The sequence below is a fragment of the Dromaius novaehollandiae genome, chromosome 1 (genome assembly GCF_036370855.1).
Source record: "Dromaius novaehollandiae isolate bDroNov1 chromosome 1, bDroNov1.hap1, whole genome shotgun sequence".
Taxonomy (NCBI): domain Eukaryota; kingdom Metazoa; phylum Chordata; class Aves; order Casuariiformes; family Dromaiidae; genus Dromaius; species Dromaius novaehollandiae.
In genome coordinates, this window is record NC_088098.1 from 77596268 (window position 1) to 77613597 (window position 17330).

The 17330-nt window shown below is 36.0% G+C and overlaps 1 protein-coding gene across 10 annotated transcripts in view; it reads left to right on the forward strand.

Moving 5' to 3' along the window:
* Window positions 1-17330, forward strand: part of CCDC91 (coiled-coil domain containing 91) — a 174738-nt gene that overhangs the window by 57882 nt on the left and 99526 nt on the right. For 9 of the 10 annotated variants that reach the window (XR_010390784.1, XM_064517416.1, XM_026102420.2 and 6 more), the window contains one exon: window positions 8681-8758. The exons of the other annotated variant lie outside the window; for it this stretch is intronic. Coding sequence is in view for 8 of the 9 variants with exons in the window: in XM_064517416.1 (XP_064373486.1) it covers window positions 8681-8758 (78 nt within the window). In the remaining variant the exon portion in view is untranslated. The remainder of the gene's footprint in view (window positions 1-8680; window positions 8759-17330) is intronic. 10 annotated transcript variants of the gene reach the window in all.

Consider the following 17330-nt stretch of genomic DNA (forward strand, 5'->3'; position numbering starts at 1 on the left):
AGCTTTTAGTCAAAACTCAGTTCTAATGCTACGGCCTTTTAAAATCTATTTACAATTTGATTTGTATTATACAACAAAGAAAGTGTGAGCTTCTTATTGCATCCTTGCCAGCTGGCTTGGAAGGAAACTGAAGGACCTTGAGTGGGGTGGCGGTCTTAGTTTGTAGGTGTGGTCTTAGCTTGTAGAGCTGGAGGAAGTAAGATTTGTATCCGAATTAGAATCCCTCTGAGCCTCTCTTGCTTTTTCAGCAACAGGAGTGTATTCTTGCTCTTGTTGTTTCACCCTCCTCTTGATTTTGTTGGTGGGAAAAAAGTGATTTCTGGCCTTTCTTCTGCTTTTTTTTCTTTAACCGCTGCATAGTGAATAGATTAAAGAAAGGAGGTTTGGAGAGTTACTCATGTCCAAAGAAAGAATTTCAAAGATGAGAACCATGGTTTTACCATTGTGGGAGGAAAGGAGAGAATGAGAGGGGAAAGTATATTTTAGAAACAATGTAATGGCAAAGTGACAGAAGATCTGGAAAGTGAGTGAGTGTTAGATACAGGAACGGGAGAGTCAGTTATTACCTCAAACTTATGCATGTGCAGGTCTTGGAGGGAAGTGCATTTTCTGAACTGGGACAATGAGAAAATAAAAGACTGAGACTGTGAGAGGACAGATGAGAAATTGAATTTTATCCATGTTAACTCTGTTTATGTCACTTGATCTCTCTTCTTGGGGTTGAGTGGGGAGGGAAGGGAAGAAGTTTCTAGGCAGTTTTCTTTCAGTTCTTGTAAAAGTAAATGGGAATGGGAAGGTTCTTTTTGGGATATCCCCATATAGCTTCAACTGAAGTAAATAGAAGTTTCAACTGAAGGCCAAATTTGACAGACTTTTTTTTTTTTTCCCCCCTAACATTGTCTCCAATTTCCTATTTTATCCTTCAGTTGTAATTCTGTTTACTCTTACATTTTTAAAAAGACTAAATTTCAAAAGAAGTGGTGGTGTTTCTCAAGGGATCTGTTTCTCATAGTTTCTTCTTTTAAAGTCTGAGTACTAACCAGAAAAGCTGCAAGGCAATTTACAGTCACCTCAAAAGCGTAGTGACTTTGTCAGTCAGAGGAGTTAACAGCAGTAATCTTTTTTGGGGAAAAAAAACAGTTTGTGAAGGCAGATCTGAATAAACTAGTATTGCAGTGCTGATGGTGAAGGCATGGTACTTTTTCAAGTTATTGTATTTTAAGACATTAGTTTTATGTCCATCATCTTTCCTCATTGTCTTTTGAGATGATACGCAAAAGAGGAGTAAATGGAGCATGTCAAATACACCTCAGTTTAAAAAAAAAATAAAATCACAGAAGGGTTGAGGTTGAAAGGGACCTCTGGAGATCATCTAGTCACCCCCCTGCTCAAGCAGGGTCACCTAGAGCACGTTGCCCAGGACCCTGTCCAGACGGCTTTTGAGCATCTCCAAGGAAGGAGACTGCACAGCCTTTCTGGGCAGCCTGTGCCAGTGCTCTATCACCCTCACAGTAAATAAGCTTTTCCTCATGTTCAGATGGAACTTCCTGTGTTTCAGTTTATTCCTGTTGCCTCTTGTCCTGTTGCTGGGCGCCACTGAAAAGAGTCTGGCTTCATCCCTTCTACACCTTCCCTTCAGATACTTACGCACATTGATAAGATTCTGCCCCCCCCCCCCCCCCCCCCCCCAGTCTTCTCTTCTCCAGGCTAAACAGGCCCAGCTATCTCAGCCTTTCCTCATAGGAGAGATGCTCCAGTCCCTTAATCATCTTGGTAGCCCTCCACTGGACTCACTTCAGTAGCTCCATCTCTCTCTTGTATTGGGGAGCCCAGAACTGGACACACAATGTTGAATTTTGTTTCTCTTAGAGTGTCTTTTGAAAGACACAGGTTGGTGCGTATTTTTGTGTTTTCACTAAGATGTTAGAATTTTGAATGTTTATTCTGTGAATCCATTTGCTTTTTTCCTCGATTTTTACAACAGGATCATGTTTTTAAGCTGGATAAGCAGAGATAGTTTAGTGATCTGTAGTTTTTAAAATTTAGCAGGTGTAAATGTTTTTAACAGTTTGCAACAAAATTAAAAAAAATCACAATTAAACTATTATAATAGCTTTCCGTTATCTATAAGTATTAATGCAATGTCCACCATTGCTGAGTTTTTCATAATACATTACTTCTGATATGTTCTGGTTTAAATAAAAATTGTCAATGTTAATTGCATTTAGTATTTTATTGAAACTAGAGATTTTGCTGGCATAACTTTTGATGATTTAAGAGACCTGTTTGCTTAGAGAAGAAGAAAATAGACTAAACATCAGCCCTCTTAGTAAAGATTAATTTTTTCTCAGGAAATTTAATCAGAAAAACTCAGGTAACTAAGGCTTCACTCTTTTGAAATAAGTAGTTTGGCTTTTATTTCAGTGACATCAGTATTTCATGTGAAGTGAATAGAGAAATCCTTTTTGTTTGGATTGTATCTGTTTCCATTTCCTCACAGGGTTAAAAATGAATAAATGCATGTTTTCACATTGGAGTGCTCTTTAGATGCCTAAGTCTCTATCTAGGCTCCAAGTATGAACACTTTTTCTTTTTTTAATACAGGTGTTGTACAACTGGAACTTTATGGATGACAGGGAGCTATAGATTATCATCTTTGCTGGTCAAGTCCTTAAATGCAGACTTAGGAACTAAATACTACCATCTTTTTGACCATTTTATGTGTTGCTTGCATGGGGAGGAAGCAAGAATACCTGCTTTCTCTCAGATCTGAGTTTAACATCCCCTTATTTTTAAGAAATGTCACTTCAGCCACCTCAGAGCCAATAAAAACAAATAACCAAAAAACAGTCTCCCACTCATCAAACACCACAAAAATTTAATCATTTTTCAGAGGCCCTTCTCAAATGTGTTTATGTGAATGCATGTAACCTGGGAAAAAAGCAGGAGGAGCTGGAGCTAGAGCTCCATATGCAGATGCAGAGCTATAACATCATTTGAATAACTGAGACATGTTGGGATGCTTTGTCATTGGAATTCTGGTATGGATGGGTCCTAGTTCTTTAGGAAAGATTGGCAGGGAGGAGGAGGTTGGGGGGTGAAGGAGTAGCTCAGATATAAGGGGCTTTTCTATGGAATGGGCAGCAGGATGGTAGAGAACTTGTGGGTCAGGATGAGAGAAAAGGCCAGTAAGAGTGACATCATGGTGGGAGTTTGTTGCAGACCACCCAGTTGGGGTGAGGAGGTGGACAAATCTTCTTAAAATAACTTTTTTGGGGAATGTGATAATCAGTGGCAGCCTTGGCTGTGGCAGCTGTGAAATGTTGGAGTCCAACTCCCTGAAAGGAGTGAGGAAGTCCTGCAGCAGAGTATAGACCACAGACTTCAGGAGACAAGACTTCAGTTTAGTCAGATGCTGGGAGAGCTGTCTGCTGTCCCTGTGAGATGCCATTTCGGAGACTGAGGAAAGTCCCTGATGACTGGAGAAAGACAAGGATGATCTGGGGATATACAGGCTAGCCAATCTTTTGGTCCTTGGAAAAATCATTGAGCAAGTCCTCTTGGAAGCCTTTTCTGGGTACATGAAGAAGGTGACTGGAAATAGCCAGCATGGATTTACTGAAAGGTAAATCATTTCTGACCAACCTGATTCTCTTCTGTGATGAGAAAACTACACTGTGGATAAGGGGAATGTAGTGGATGTTGTATATGTTGACTTCAGCCTGGGGAAGAGGTGGCTTAGGGGGAACCTATCAGAAGCTGTCCAATACTTACAAGATTGCCAGAGAAGATGACGCCAGGTTCTACTGATGTGAGAACAAGTGGTAATAGTCATAAATTGAAACATGGGAAGTTCCAACTTGATGTAAGGAAAAAAAATATTTTGGGGCAAAGAGGTGTGGAGTCTCCGTCCTTGGAGGTTTTCAAGGTCTGGCTGGACAGAGCCTTGAGCAATCTGATCTGAATTCAGTGCTGATATTGCTTTCAGCATGAGGTTCAACTTCTAGATGACCTCCTGAGGTCCCTTCCAATCTGAATGATTGTGTGATTTTTCTGATTTAATAATTTGGTCATAAACAGGAAAAAAAAAGTCCACTCCCAGTCACTAAGGTCATAACTCAAATCCAGGGGATACTCCTAGGGGGGTTTATATGGAATATTTTACTCAACTCTGGTCTAGATAGCTGCTAGCAATAAGATATTAGCAATTAATGGCAGGGTCAGGAATGCCTGTACCAAAAATCTGATTAATACAGTATTTGAAATATACTAATCAGAATATCAGTTACTGTAAACTTAAATCACAGTTTTATGGGGAAATACAACTGTCCTCTTAGAATAGGAACTCATCCTGTATTTCTAGGTTCATAATATAATGAGACTTTGCAGTAAGCAAAATATGATCATTCAAAATGTGGAACTGCATGAGGAGTTCTGTAAAATAAGAAACACTAAAGAGAAGGGCATATTATAAAATCTGTGCATCTGTGACTTGGGTATCTTTTTTCTGGACTGTGAGAGATACTTCCAGAAAGGATTCTTCTGAAGTTAGGCAACAAATTCTTCCCTTTGAAAACTGAAGAGGTATTGTTCTTGTCTTTTAAAAGTTGGTAAAAGATGTTGGTGGTTCTGCTTTCTTTTGATTTGCTTTTTGTTCTCTCTGGCAGAGTTTGAAACTTATGCGTCTGTTTGGATCATGCTTTCCCCCTCTCCCACCCAGATGCTCAGAGTGTTTATGGTTTGCCAGATAAGTTTAACAAATAATCAACAATTTAATCTAGAAATTCACAATTTGATAACTGCTCTTTAGGTGCAAGTGAAATGTTGCAATAAGTTACGGATGCAGTTTTCATTCTGCCTTGCGCACTATGATCTAAATGAAGTATTCTATTTCATAACCCTTTTTTCACTTGAACAAGAAGCTTGTCTTGCAGATCCTCAGATGAAGCAGTCTGTAAGGCTTTGCTGTCTTTTTTTCAGTACATGCCTTTGTATTATTCCAGACTACCTGATTTGATGCTCAGTTTCCTAAAATGTTCTTCATTTTGTCTTTTGATCTAAATCCTCATCACCTCTCTAATGGAACAAATACAAAGCTTGATGAAGAGATGTTTGTCTTTCCTGTTGTCCTGCAAGATCTGCTGTTTTTGTTCAAGTTGCACATCATACCTTCCATCAGCCATCTTCCGATTTTTGGACGTCAGTTCTGTTTTTGAGGATGTCAGGGGATTTGTTTTGAGTATGTACAGTCTCTGCCATATTATTTCATTTCCACAGTTTTTCACATTTAATCACTCATAATCTTTCCCAGCAGACTGGTCCATTCTCACTCACTCAGCTCCAACAGAGTTCTAAATCAGCAGGAAATGTCCTCACCACTGTGTAAGGAAGTTGCTCGTGAAAGTCTGTCCACTACTTTACTTCATTATTCACTTCATAGTCAATTATTGTTGTATGCTCTAGGTAGCAGTGATAGTTACCTGTATAAAATAAATTATAGCTTCTCGTTGGTTCTTGTGGTGAGCTTAAGGTTGTGCATGCTGCATTTCTGTTGGTAATGAAGAGAAATCTGAAATATTCTTTCTTTTCTTCCTGTAAAAAAATATTTGTCCTTATATCCTTAGGCTCTCAGTTCTGTCTCTTGCTGGGATGTTGGCAGTATGACCAAAGTGAAAATACTTGCTTTGCTATTGATATGAAGGCAGTCCTATGTCTTAGCTCTTAAGATAGAGCGAATGTTATTTGAGATGAACAGAAGTAGTGACCAATCTGCATCTCATACAAAGCAGCACACTCTAGCGTGTCCATTAATTAGCCATTATGGACTGATTCTGATCACATTTAAAATCAATTTTGCAGGGATTTAACTCTCCCATATTCAGTGGAATTATTTTTGCCTTATATTTTGGTGAGCAGGAGAAAGAATATATGTTGAAGTTACTAGTTAACTAACAGAATCAGTATGATACCAACTATAATTTGTTGTTGACTTTATTATAAAAAATGCTTCTTAAAAAGGAAGAAAACCTTGTGGAGAGGAAAAATCTTGATGTAATGGAGGAGTTGAGTCTAATGCGAAGAGTCAAAATGATTTAATTGTATAGAGAAAAACTGTGTGCAAGACGAATGTGAACTTTGCCTTCCAATTTAGTTGCATGTAGACAACTACATTTTGTTGCCTTTTTGCTGTAGTACTGAAGTTAGGGGGAAGAGAGAATATCACTTCCTAAGATGCTGGCTCTGACTTGCAGATAATTTTGGAGCTATCGCAGCCTTACAGAAGATAGACAAAGCCAGCATCAACTCAGATAACAGTCCTGCACATCACATGTATACGACTCTTCATGGGTGTTACAGAATCATGTGTAGAGTTATCCCGTGGTTATCACTGCGTTGATTTAACATTTCATTGGTATACTTTTACTAACTGATAATGTTCTTTTTAAAACAGGGTTTCAGAATAAGCACATAATTTCAGTTGACCCCAAAACACAGATTTTATTATTGTAAATCATAGTTCATTATTAATGATAGTGGGCAAAATTTTAGGAACTTTTCCTGAATTCATTTTATTTCTTTCATCATTTTATTTCCCCCGTAAGTGTGACTTCTTAGTACTGTTATATGGTTCTGGCTTTTGCTTCATCTATGTATTATTTCTCTGATCTTTTTTCATGTCACAGCTTATGATTATCAATATCCTAATAAATTCTATCTCATATTTTAACTTCTTTTACTCTAATCACAAGAGCAATTAAAAAATCCATGGGAAAATGTACCTGTAGAGAAAATGCCACAAATTGAATAGACATGATATAAATTCATTTATTCACTCACTTTAAATGTTTTGTTGGTGCTAGTTAATGCTTTTGGTGTTAGTTCTGCCTGCTATACAGCTATCACTCTGAAATTATTATGACATTTACTGTTGTGGTCTGATCACTATCAAAAGATATTTTGTTCACTCATTTTTTTATCATTCAAGCTATATCTAGTGTATTCATGAAGACACATGCGTTTGTTAAAATTAAAACATACTGTCTTATGCATAAATAGTTTGCAAAGATATTTTTGCTCAGGCAAGAGTCACAAAGCTGGAAGATTGAGACACTGATAACCATTGAATAATGAGTTACTCTCTGTTACTTTTGTATTGTGTCAGTGTAAAATGCCTCCTTCTCAGTGTTATCTAGAATGATCATCAAGATTTTGATCACAAAATTAAAAAAAAAAAAAAGTTCCAAGTTTCTATTTAATTACCTGTCAGTGCTGTGATGTGAGATTCTGTCCATGAGAGCACAAGGGGACAAGGGGAAAGTCCTCTGAAGATCATTTTACTGAAATTCCAACCTCTCAACTCTAGTTTGATTCTTTTCTTGAAAGCATTTGTGAAATACAGGAAGGGGACAGCAACATTCTTGGAAAACTCTCCAAAGTCATACAAACCGTACATTCGGACTCTACAAGAGGCAGAAAACACAGAAGCCCCTCTAATACGGAATCTGTATATTGCATCTTAATTTTAGGTCCACACCTTTCAAAAGTTTTCACAGACCTTTTCTTTCTTAACACCAGAGTACTATTTTTAAGAGTAGTTGTGTCAACTCATAAACACATATTTTCCACAGAAACCAGGGTTTATTTTGAGGATTTGTGAAGAATTGTTATGACCATTGTTCATCAAATCAGTGTGCTGCTGTTCTTGGAAGATGTCCCTTTTGTTTATAGTGAAATCATGAAACTCAGGAACTTTGGTGCGTTTTCATTATTAGAGAGTAAATCAATGCATACACTTCAAAAATAATTACTTAAAATTTCTTTTGGTCTTCTCTTTATTGAGTATTACAAGGACCAAGCATGCATTCTGTTGAGAGGTATATCAACACGATTATGAAACAGTATTTGACAAACTTTCAGAAGAAAAGGCCCGCCATCCTCAGGAGGAATTGAATTGCACTCTTTTACAAGTTAAAAGAAGTAAACTTACAGGTCTGCTATCTTAGCTGAAAAATCTTGCAAACAGACACATGCTACAGGCAATGTAATGTAGCACTTGCATGTTTATAAATATTTCAGAACTCACAAGATTGGATGATGTCCTTCTTTGCAGGGAGTATCCGAGTGTGATCTTAAAAACTTTTCTTTTGTGTACTTGTAATAATGCCTTTTCATTCTTTCTGCTAGCTGTGTCACAGAAATGGATTGCTAGACGTGATCAATCCTACACAGATTATGCCTTACCAGTAGTTCTTCACTAATGAGAATATTTGCTTTTCTTCAGGAAATGTTTAAAGTAAATACTCTAAAATATTTATTCCCTGAATTGATCAGGTCTAAATTGCAAATTCTGTAAAACTTGAAATTTACTGTCAGAAGAGAAACAGCATTTTTTGCAGATTTGCAGGCTTTGCATCTTGATTTGCCTGGTAATGCTAGTGAAGGGTGCCCTGGTAAGCATTTTTACAGAAAGGCAAAAATATTGGAGTGTTTCTATCTGCACTTAAAAAGAGAAGTTTAGAAACAACTTGAATTGAGCCTATATGTAATATGCAAAAAAACCCAAGATGTGTGCATTTTTTCGTGAAAGACGATAAATGAGGAAAATAGTTGGTCTTGGCTCAATTGACATGGCTATGTCAGGTACCTATGTTGCATGTAATCTTTCCTTATTTCTGTGCAGGAAAAGCATAAGCAGGAGTTAGAAGACATGAGAAAAGCTGGACATGAAGCCTTGAGTATTATTGTTGAAGAATTCAAGGTAAATGAGTTGTCAAGACAAAATCCAAATAATATTAACAGAGCAGTATATAAGTATACACTACCAGTAGTCATCTTTAGTACTTTCCATTATGTTTCGTCAGCCTCTTTTCATTGTAAGACCATCTTTTCAGTTGCTTCCAGCATAGATTGGCCTGAAATTTTGCATGACATATTGTCTCAGTCTATACTTTTTTTGAGGAAAACAGATCAATTGGATTCTGTTTAAAATTTTATATTCATGGTTAATATTTTATTATGGAACACAGATTAAGAATTAACTTTTTTCAAGTAAAAAAGTAAAATGTGTGTGTTTTATGAAAATAGTAGTCTATATTTTTAGCACTCATATCGTAAGGAATTTATTTTGTTATATGCAGCAGACATGACAGCAGTTACACTCAGTTAGTAGCCAGATAACTGAGTAAGGATCCTATGTATAGGATTTTTTTAATTTAAGAAAGAAGGAAAATCTGATCAGCCATTTTAGTGAAACACAGAATAGTGGAAGTTATAGAATCTCTTAATACACTTACGCTTAGCCACACATAATGTATTAAAATGTCGTCTTTAGGGTTACAGTAATACTCATAATTTATATGTGGAAGTGGTTTTCATTTTCAGTAAATGTATAAGTATTAACGAATTAGTCTGCACAGTACCTGAAGTGTAGATCACTTAAACAAGTCTACTGAATCATTTAAAAGGGATAGGAGGGTAAACCTCTCTTACAGTATATACAGTCCTGTTTTGCATTCCTTGAGTCTTAATAAAACTATACAGATTATTCTAATCAAGTGCTTGTTCATGGCACAAGTTAGGTTTTGTTGCAATCATGACATCCGTCTGATATGACTCAGCTGTCAATATCCAGTGCTATCTCAAGTAGAGTTCCAACATGAGTGAATATAATGCCAGATGCTGAATGTTTGGTGATAGCCAAAGTATATAAACAAGCCATTCATCAGTTGCCTCAGAAGATAATCCCCAGAAAATAGTCCCAAGTGACTGTACCTCCCCAGATTAGGTATTGAAACTCCATGTTAAACAGCACTGAAAAAGAGTTGACTACTTGCCTTTATTACCTTTTTTGTACTCCTGGCATAGAAAAGTGTTCTTACTGGTAAGTTTGTGAAAGGGACTTTGGGCTTACGAAGGAAAAGAGAGTTGCCTTTTTTTGCCTCTGCCTACAGGGTTGCCAGCGAGTGGGCCATCTACAAAAAAAAAGGCCTCGGACTTCAGAGAATTATATTCCTGGAAAAACTTGGAGCTGTTTACCTGCCCTGCATATCATACTTTTTAATAAACTATTATTTGCTTATGGTATGGTAGGCATCTCAACGCTATTTTTTTGTCAGAGAGGAGAACCGCCATCTTGTGGACTGTGGGGACAGTGAATGAGGCCTATCACTTACAAGGTTTTAAGGAAACTCAATCAGAACCTAATAGAAAGATTTAAATGGAATTCATCTTGTCCCTGGAAGTTTAGGGTATTTGGCAGTCTGTGTTTCAACTATGGGACAGTACTTGTAGAATCTTTAGGATAAAAACATATTATATATAGAATGATTTGAAAATATTGCTACTGTTTTATGTATATATATGGCCAACAGATGTTACCATACAGATTAGTAATCAAAAAGTTCGTATTTTCCATTATGTTTAGAGCAAACTATTACTCTCTGCAGATTTACTGCAGCAACCTTGTTTCTGTTATATCTCTTTCTGCTTAAAAATGACTTATATTTTCTGATTGATCACTCTCCCTTGTATTGGGGAATGATTTCTTCTAAAAAGGACAATATTTCTACCCTTTAATCTTTCCTTAATATGTTAGTCTTAGACAGGCCAGGAACTTAAACTTAAGACCAAACCTTTTCAATTTCTGGCCTAGTCATAAATGGTCTTTTTTAGGATAGTAACAGTGTAGAAAACAGAGCTTATTTAAGAAGTTGAAATACTGAGTGATCTGACCTGAAGGACTTGTCAGCCCTCAAAATCATTCCAGTTATCTTTGGAATATTAGCTCACCAAATGTGCTGGGAAAAATTCAGTAAAAGACACCTTTAAACACTTTGTAGCACAAACCTTCAAAAAACTTTGGCCATTGTTAAGCATCTGATGCTCTTATGTTTATTTCAACAAATAAGCCATCTATAACACACTGGGAAAAAAGTTGAGAAATTTTTATTAAAAACATGGAAAAGCAAATTGAAAATGAACTTAGTGGCCTGTGTAGGCCAAGTGTCCCCTTCTAGTGTTTACCTAATTTTGTTTAATTTCTGCCTTTCACATCATTATTTTTTTAAACTTTTATCCTTCATAATTAACTACATTAAAGATAAGTAAATGTAGATCTTGGAAATGATGCTTGTGGGATCGTGTTATGTTGTAAGATACTTACCACAAGCATCATAAGAATTTTTCTTTTGCTTGTTTAATCAAGCTTTTGTTCTAAAATTATCATAGTTCTGTAAATAGAGGAGTTAAGATTTTTAATCTGTTTTGCTTATATTTCTCACCATATAAAATATTTTTTAGTGTAGGCTTTAAAGAGTATGAGGTTACAGGCAGGTGTATTTATTTGGTGGTATTTATTTACTTGGATTATTTTATGCAATTATTAGTGTTCTGAAAGACAGCTTGCATGAATCAGATGGGTGCTTCCTTTTACTGAAAGTCTTTGGTGTTTTTGTTTTGTTTTGTTTCATTGCCCAGAATGTAAGAGCAGACAAATTTGGCAAGTATGGGATGTGTAAGGGCCATAGGACTGCCTTTCAGAAATATACTGTTCTGAACAGATACCCTCTAACAAATGGAGCAAAATTTTAAAAGATTTTATTACAAAAGAAGCTAACCTAAATCAGGGTATCTGTTTTTTAAACATAGTTCTAGCCCTAGAGAGGGACTTAGCCAGTTTTCAGCTCTTTGTCTGAAACACCACAGCTTGGCTTATTCAATTTCCAAGATGACATGCTTGCCCAGAAAGGCCTGACACAAAAAGACAGGGTTAAATTCAAAAGTTGTTGCAGGTGTTTGCATTTCACTTAACTTCTATACCAGTCCGTGTGCCAGTTGTGGTAGAATTAACAGCACAATGATGTGCAACTTGGGCCTTCAAGTATGTGCCAGTATGTCCAAAGGAATATAAATTAGTATGATGCAAATACAGTGGAGCTGAAGAAACAATATTAAGCTGGGTAAAGGCCTCTGGCAGAAAATCTGTCATGAGTTTTGACTCTAGTTAATCCTTTTTTTCTTTTCTTAAAATGGTTAAAAGCAAGTGAATAATATCTGGACCCACTCTTACCTGCTCAATTCCTGAAGCAGGCAATTTATTAACAGTTGAGGCACGTGACGATCTGAGTTCAAAAAGCTATCCATTTCAGCATTGTCCCTAACTACTGTTCAGTTTTCAGTCTTCTCTTACAAAAGCTTGTTTAAAAAACACCTGTTTTTTGACCTCTTCTAAATTCACCAATATCCTAAGCTCCTTTTCTGCTCATGATGATTTTAGGATTGTGATGCTTGAGAGAGAGGAATTTTTAGAATCTAACTATAACTGAAGAATGAATACAATTTTAGGAATTTTTTGTGTTGAAGTCAGCTCGACTTTGTCTTAATTTTTTATCATTGTTTGAGAAAGCTCCTTTTCCTTTACTGAACTGTAGTCATTTGGGAGCAGAAAGCTAACCCCAAAGGTCCTTATTTCAGTTAGTAAGTTTGTCAGTCAGCTGTAATGCTGTCAGTTCTGCTGCCAATGTCTTTGATTGGAAGGAATAAAGGACCACTGTTTCTCTAATTTTAAAACAAAGATTTTAGAAAAGGATCCATGTGTTGGTAATCCAAGCATTAGTTCAACTTGAAATAATTTACTGAAAAATTGTATCATGTATTTTACAGTATAAATATACGGATGTGTTTGAAATTTTATTGTAAAAACTGCTTTGAGAGTACTGTTCCTCATCATGCGAGGTTCATGTATAAGATTTCGTAAAGCAGCTGTTCTAAATCTGCTGTGGACCAATAGACTTCAACACTGGCAGATTTAATAAGCATATTTCACCAGTGAGTTAGCTTGTTCCTATGGTATGGAGAGGTTAGTTTAGACTGAAATATTTGAACAAAAGCCACAAACTTCAAACAATTAATACAGTGCAGCCCAAATCTTTCAGAATCGTTGCTCAGACAGTTACAGTCAATGATTTTGATTTACTGTTAACTGTAAGAATGTTTAATTTCAACCAGCAGGGAAATTTAAGAAGGGAACTAATTCCAGTACTGTCTCCTTTCCTTAGGAATTCTTCTGCAGAAAGTATCTTTAAACTATATCAGCTCTTTTTGTAACTCTTTCTGGCAGCAGATTCTTAGGATATGCTGTAATCGATAATTTTCCCAAGTGCTTTCATCCTGTTGCTACCTGAATTTATCCTTTTTGAATTTTGCTCTCAATGGTGATTATGGGTGTTGAGTCAGAGTGCAATAAAAATTACTATATTTTGTGAACCCAACATAAGGTAATATTACTATTAAATTTGAAATAGGTTTCATATCTTCTGGTAATTCTTCACCATCCTGGATAGCAGGAAAGTTTTAAAATCATTAAGAATATCTGTTAAGAATTAAATGCTTACGAATATTCAGCTTTATTCTGATGTTAGAGGAAACAGTATGAGGCATTAAAAGTACCTGTTTAAACAAAGACTACATGAAATCAGTGCAAATTGTAATGACAGTTACTAGTCTATCCTTCTCATAGGATATTGTGAATTTATGCTTCTGTACTTTATGTAGCAGAGGGTTCATTGAATCTCAAGCTGAAAATGGCTTCTTAATTCCACCAGTGGCTGTAAATGTCTCTTTCCACTCAAATGCAGTCTGTTACTTCATGACTGTAGACATTAATGAGTCAGACGGCAACACTATTCAAAATTACATCATTTTTTTGTCAATCCCTCGCTGCATGCATCTGGAGTAATGTACATCTTGGACAAACCACGTCTGAGAGAATGTCTAATCATCTTCAGATCATGCTGTGAAACCTACTTTCTCTTGTTTTTCAGTGTTTTTTTTTCTTTTCTACTGAGAATAACTGTATCTCTGCTCATTTATCAAAAGCAGTAGCTGTGATAATCACATAATTTGACCCTCTTAGCTGTATACTTTTCTGGAGATGGCTTATGCAACTGGATTACCTGATATGCAATAAAGAGGGTCTTGTTTCAAAAAAAAAAAAAAAAAAAAAAGGAGAAGCTCAGTTGGTAGGGGACCTAGTTCTTGGAATGGCATTTATATGTTCCTGCCTTATCTCTGTGCCTAAAAAAATTAATGTTGTGTGCCATTAGTCTTCAAGAAAGAAGAACCAAATATCTGCGTGAGAAGGACAAGACAGTCAATCCCTTGAGTGGAAACGATGATTTTAAGTTTTGTTTCGAGTTTTATTAGGGGACCGAGCAGAAGTTCTATATCTGAGGATTCAGAGAAATTACGGAAGAAATTAATTAGGAATGTTGATATTTTACTGGAGAAAAGCACTGGCACTCAACAGTATTTCCTTGGTACTTATTTTTATGTTGTACAATTAGCACCTCAAAAGCAATAGTGCTTATGTTAGATATAGCCAGAAAAGGGTCTTAGAAAAGAGCAGTATCACTGAAATGTCTGTATGGTGGTCAATACAGGGTCCCAAATGAGATTGAAAGCCCTGTAATATCATGCCCAAATCTTGAGTACTGGGGTAAGATGTAGTTATAAAAGGACCTCACTTCAAAGACTCCAGTTCAAGGAAGGTATTTGGGCTGTCCTGCTTTCTGTGAACTTCAGCTACTCCATGAGGCTTTTCTATGGTTTTATGATGTTGTTACATTAGGCAATGATGCCTATACTAAAAGAGGCAGTATTGAAAACATTGCATTCGTTGCATGGGCTGTCTTTCCATGTTCTTTTTTTGTTTGGTTGGTTTTTTTGGGGAAGGGCGGTTGGTTTTTGGGGGGAAGGGCGGTTGGTTTTGTTTTTTGGGGGGAGTTGAGGGGGTTATTTTTTATTCTTTATTTTGTATGGCTATTGAATGCTACTTAGGAGAGAATATTTAGTGTTCTAGGAATCTGCACAGTAGGACTTCAAGTGGAAGAATATTTGATCACAAGGCGGGGGGGTTAGTGGAAATTTGTACTTACCCTTATAGTTTGGATGAAAGCCAGCATTATTTAGAAGTCAGATGTATAAAATTATATAGGTCTGACAATGACTGTATGAATGCATATCCTTTTTCAACCAAAAATTAAGTGTTCATTAATAAAATAAGGGGTTTTTTGCTTGTTTGTTTTTAAACCATGTCTTTGTCTGTAACCTGACTCAGATTTAGCAATCAGATGCTTTTAAGTGGTTTTGGGGTTTTGTTTCTTCCTTAGTTTGTTTGTTGGGTTGTTTAGGAAGAACTTCAGAAACAGAGGGTATTGTTTGAAGTTACCTAAATGGGGAGATGAGTTCCCTCCCTGCACAGGCAATGAAGAGGAAGGGGTGATGCCTACATCAACCACAATGTGCATCTTAACAACAATGGGGTAGGCCTTCTGTGAAGGTGTACAGAAACTTTCATCCTGATTCTCTTCTGTTAGCTATTGTTCTTACATTCGCTTGTTATGTCTTAACAAGTATTGTTTATCATGAAAATATTCAAATTGTTTTTCACTGAATTTCTCTTCTGTGAAAGTTCATAATCTTTGGAAAGGTTTTATAAAAGATTTCTGCATTTATTTTCTTACTGTGCCTCACACATAGCTTATCTTACTGAAATTTATTACTTACGTTGCATTTCAGTGTTTTACAACATTAGGAAATCACACTCTTTAGTTGTTTTCCTGCAATAGGACTGTTCATTCTGGCATGCTTTCACTGTAGGCCATAATATAATGCAGTCTTTTGTCATGAAGAACTGATGGCTAGAAAAGAAAGGAAGATATTCCCCGTCATTTCTACATTGTACCAGTATTCAAATACAACAGTGATGGAACTATTGTAAAAATATAGATAAATCCTTTCTACTAAATTGTGATAAAAGAAAGGATTCAAAAAAGTCTCAGATTTCCTAATAGTCTGGCTAGAAAAATATTTTAATATTAATGAAAGCACTGTAATATTTCAATGATAAAAATGACAAGAAAGTTCTCTTCCTTTTTTTAGTAATAATATTTGTTGTGTGAGATTGTGACTGTAATGTTGACTTGAACAATAAGTAAGATGGTAAGTCATGATAATATTTGAATGTTTTGATTAAAAATGAGTTTTGTTATTTGTTTTTTTGCAAGAGTAGGGAAAACTAAGTGTTTCGTGGAAAATAAATCCATTAAACTCACAGAGCAGTAAAACTGAGAGGTCTAGCTAAACAGGTATTAAAACTGTAGTTGTTGATCATTGCCAGTGTACTAAAAACAGCTGTGGAATGAACGTGGAATTCTGTTATGCTACTTTATAAAATTACATTAGCCTGTTCTTGTATTTGATTCAAATATCTCTTACAGTACGTCTTTGAAACACCTGACTAAAACTCAGTGCACACTGTAAACAGGACAGTGGTTAGTGAAACTGCAAAGCAGCTTCATACCCTGATGGGTTGATTTTCTGTCAAGAATAACTCCGAGAAGAATTTTCCACAGGAAATACTGTTCAGCTCCATATGTAAAATTTCACAGCAGGAGCTCTATTTAAGCTTTGGTAATATGCTATGATTATGAGTGGAAACAATCCAGGAAATTCAACTCAACATTTTATTTTATCTCATTGAGAGTCCACTTTATTGTAAATTGCATGTTCACCCTGACCCAAACAGGAGTTAAATTGCTTCAATTTTTGGTTAGTATTTATTTGTACAAAAAAGTCTTTATTTCATAGCACTCAAATTGGAGTGTGTCATTTTCACTTCAAGGAAGGCTCATCTGACAGTAGCCTGATAATAAAAATATGCAGTGTCTTGGATTCTGTTGAAAAAGACATTTTTGGAAAAACCTTGAAATAGTTTAATTTATATGATATGTGTACTAGCTGATAACTAAGTTATGATACAGTCAGTCAAATATTGTGGTTTGTTGAAGTAGTGTATCATCTCCAGGGTCAGGAAAAAATGTTAACTGTTTCCTCTTCCCTGTTATTGAATAATAATTCAATAATTGGTTAGGCATGTTATCTAATATTTTGCCCTCAGAGTAGCAGGAACCAGCTACTGGTGGAGACAGGATACTGAATTAGATGAATCATTGTCTCATGCTATAAAACATAGCAATTATTATGTACTACTGCTGAAATTAATGCTAGTATTTATTATTTTTCATATATTTGAAGTATTATATGCTTGGTTTCTGTAGGTGGTTTTATTTTTAAAACATTACTTCTTTTGACCATGCTGACTTCGAAATTTTGAAGTAAAGCAGATATTGGATGTACTGGTTTATGTTTAATTACCAAAGCAAGTTAATGAGGCCAGAGTGGTGGGGAAAAAATGACGAGTCTTTTGGATTTGCTCAGGTTTTTTGGTGCTGTACTTTTAAGTATCTCATATTGGTTAATGCAGCAGCCTG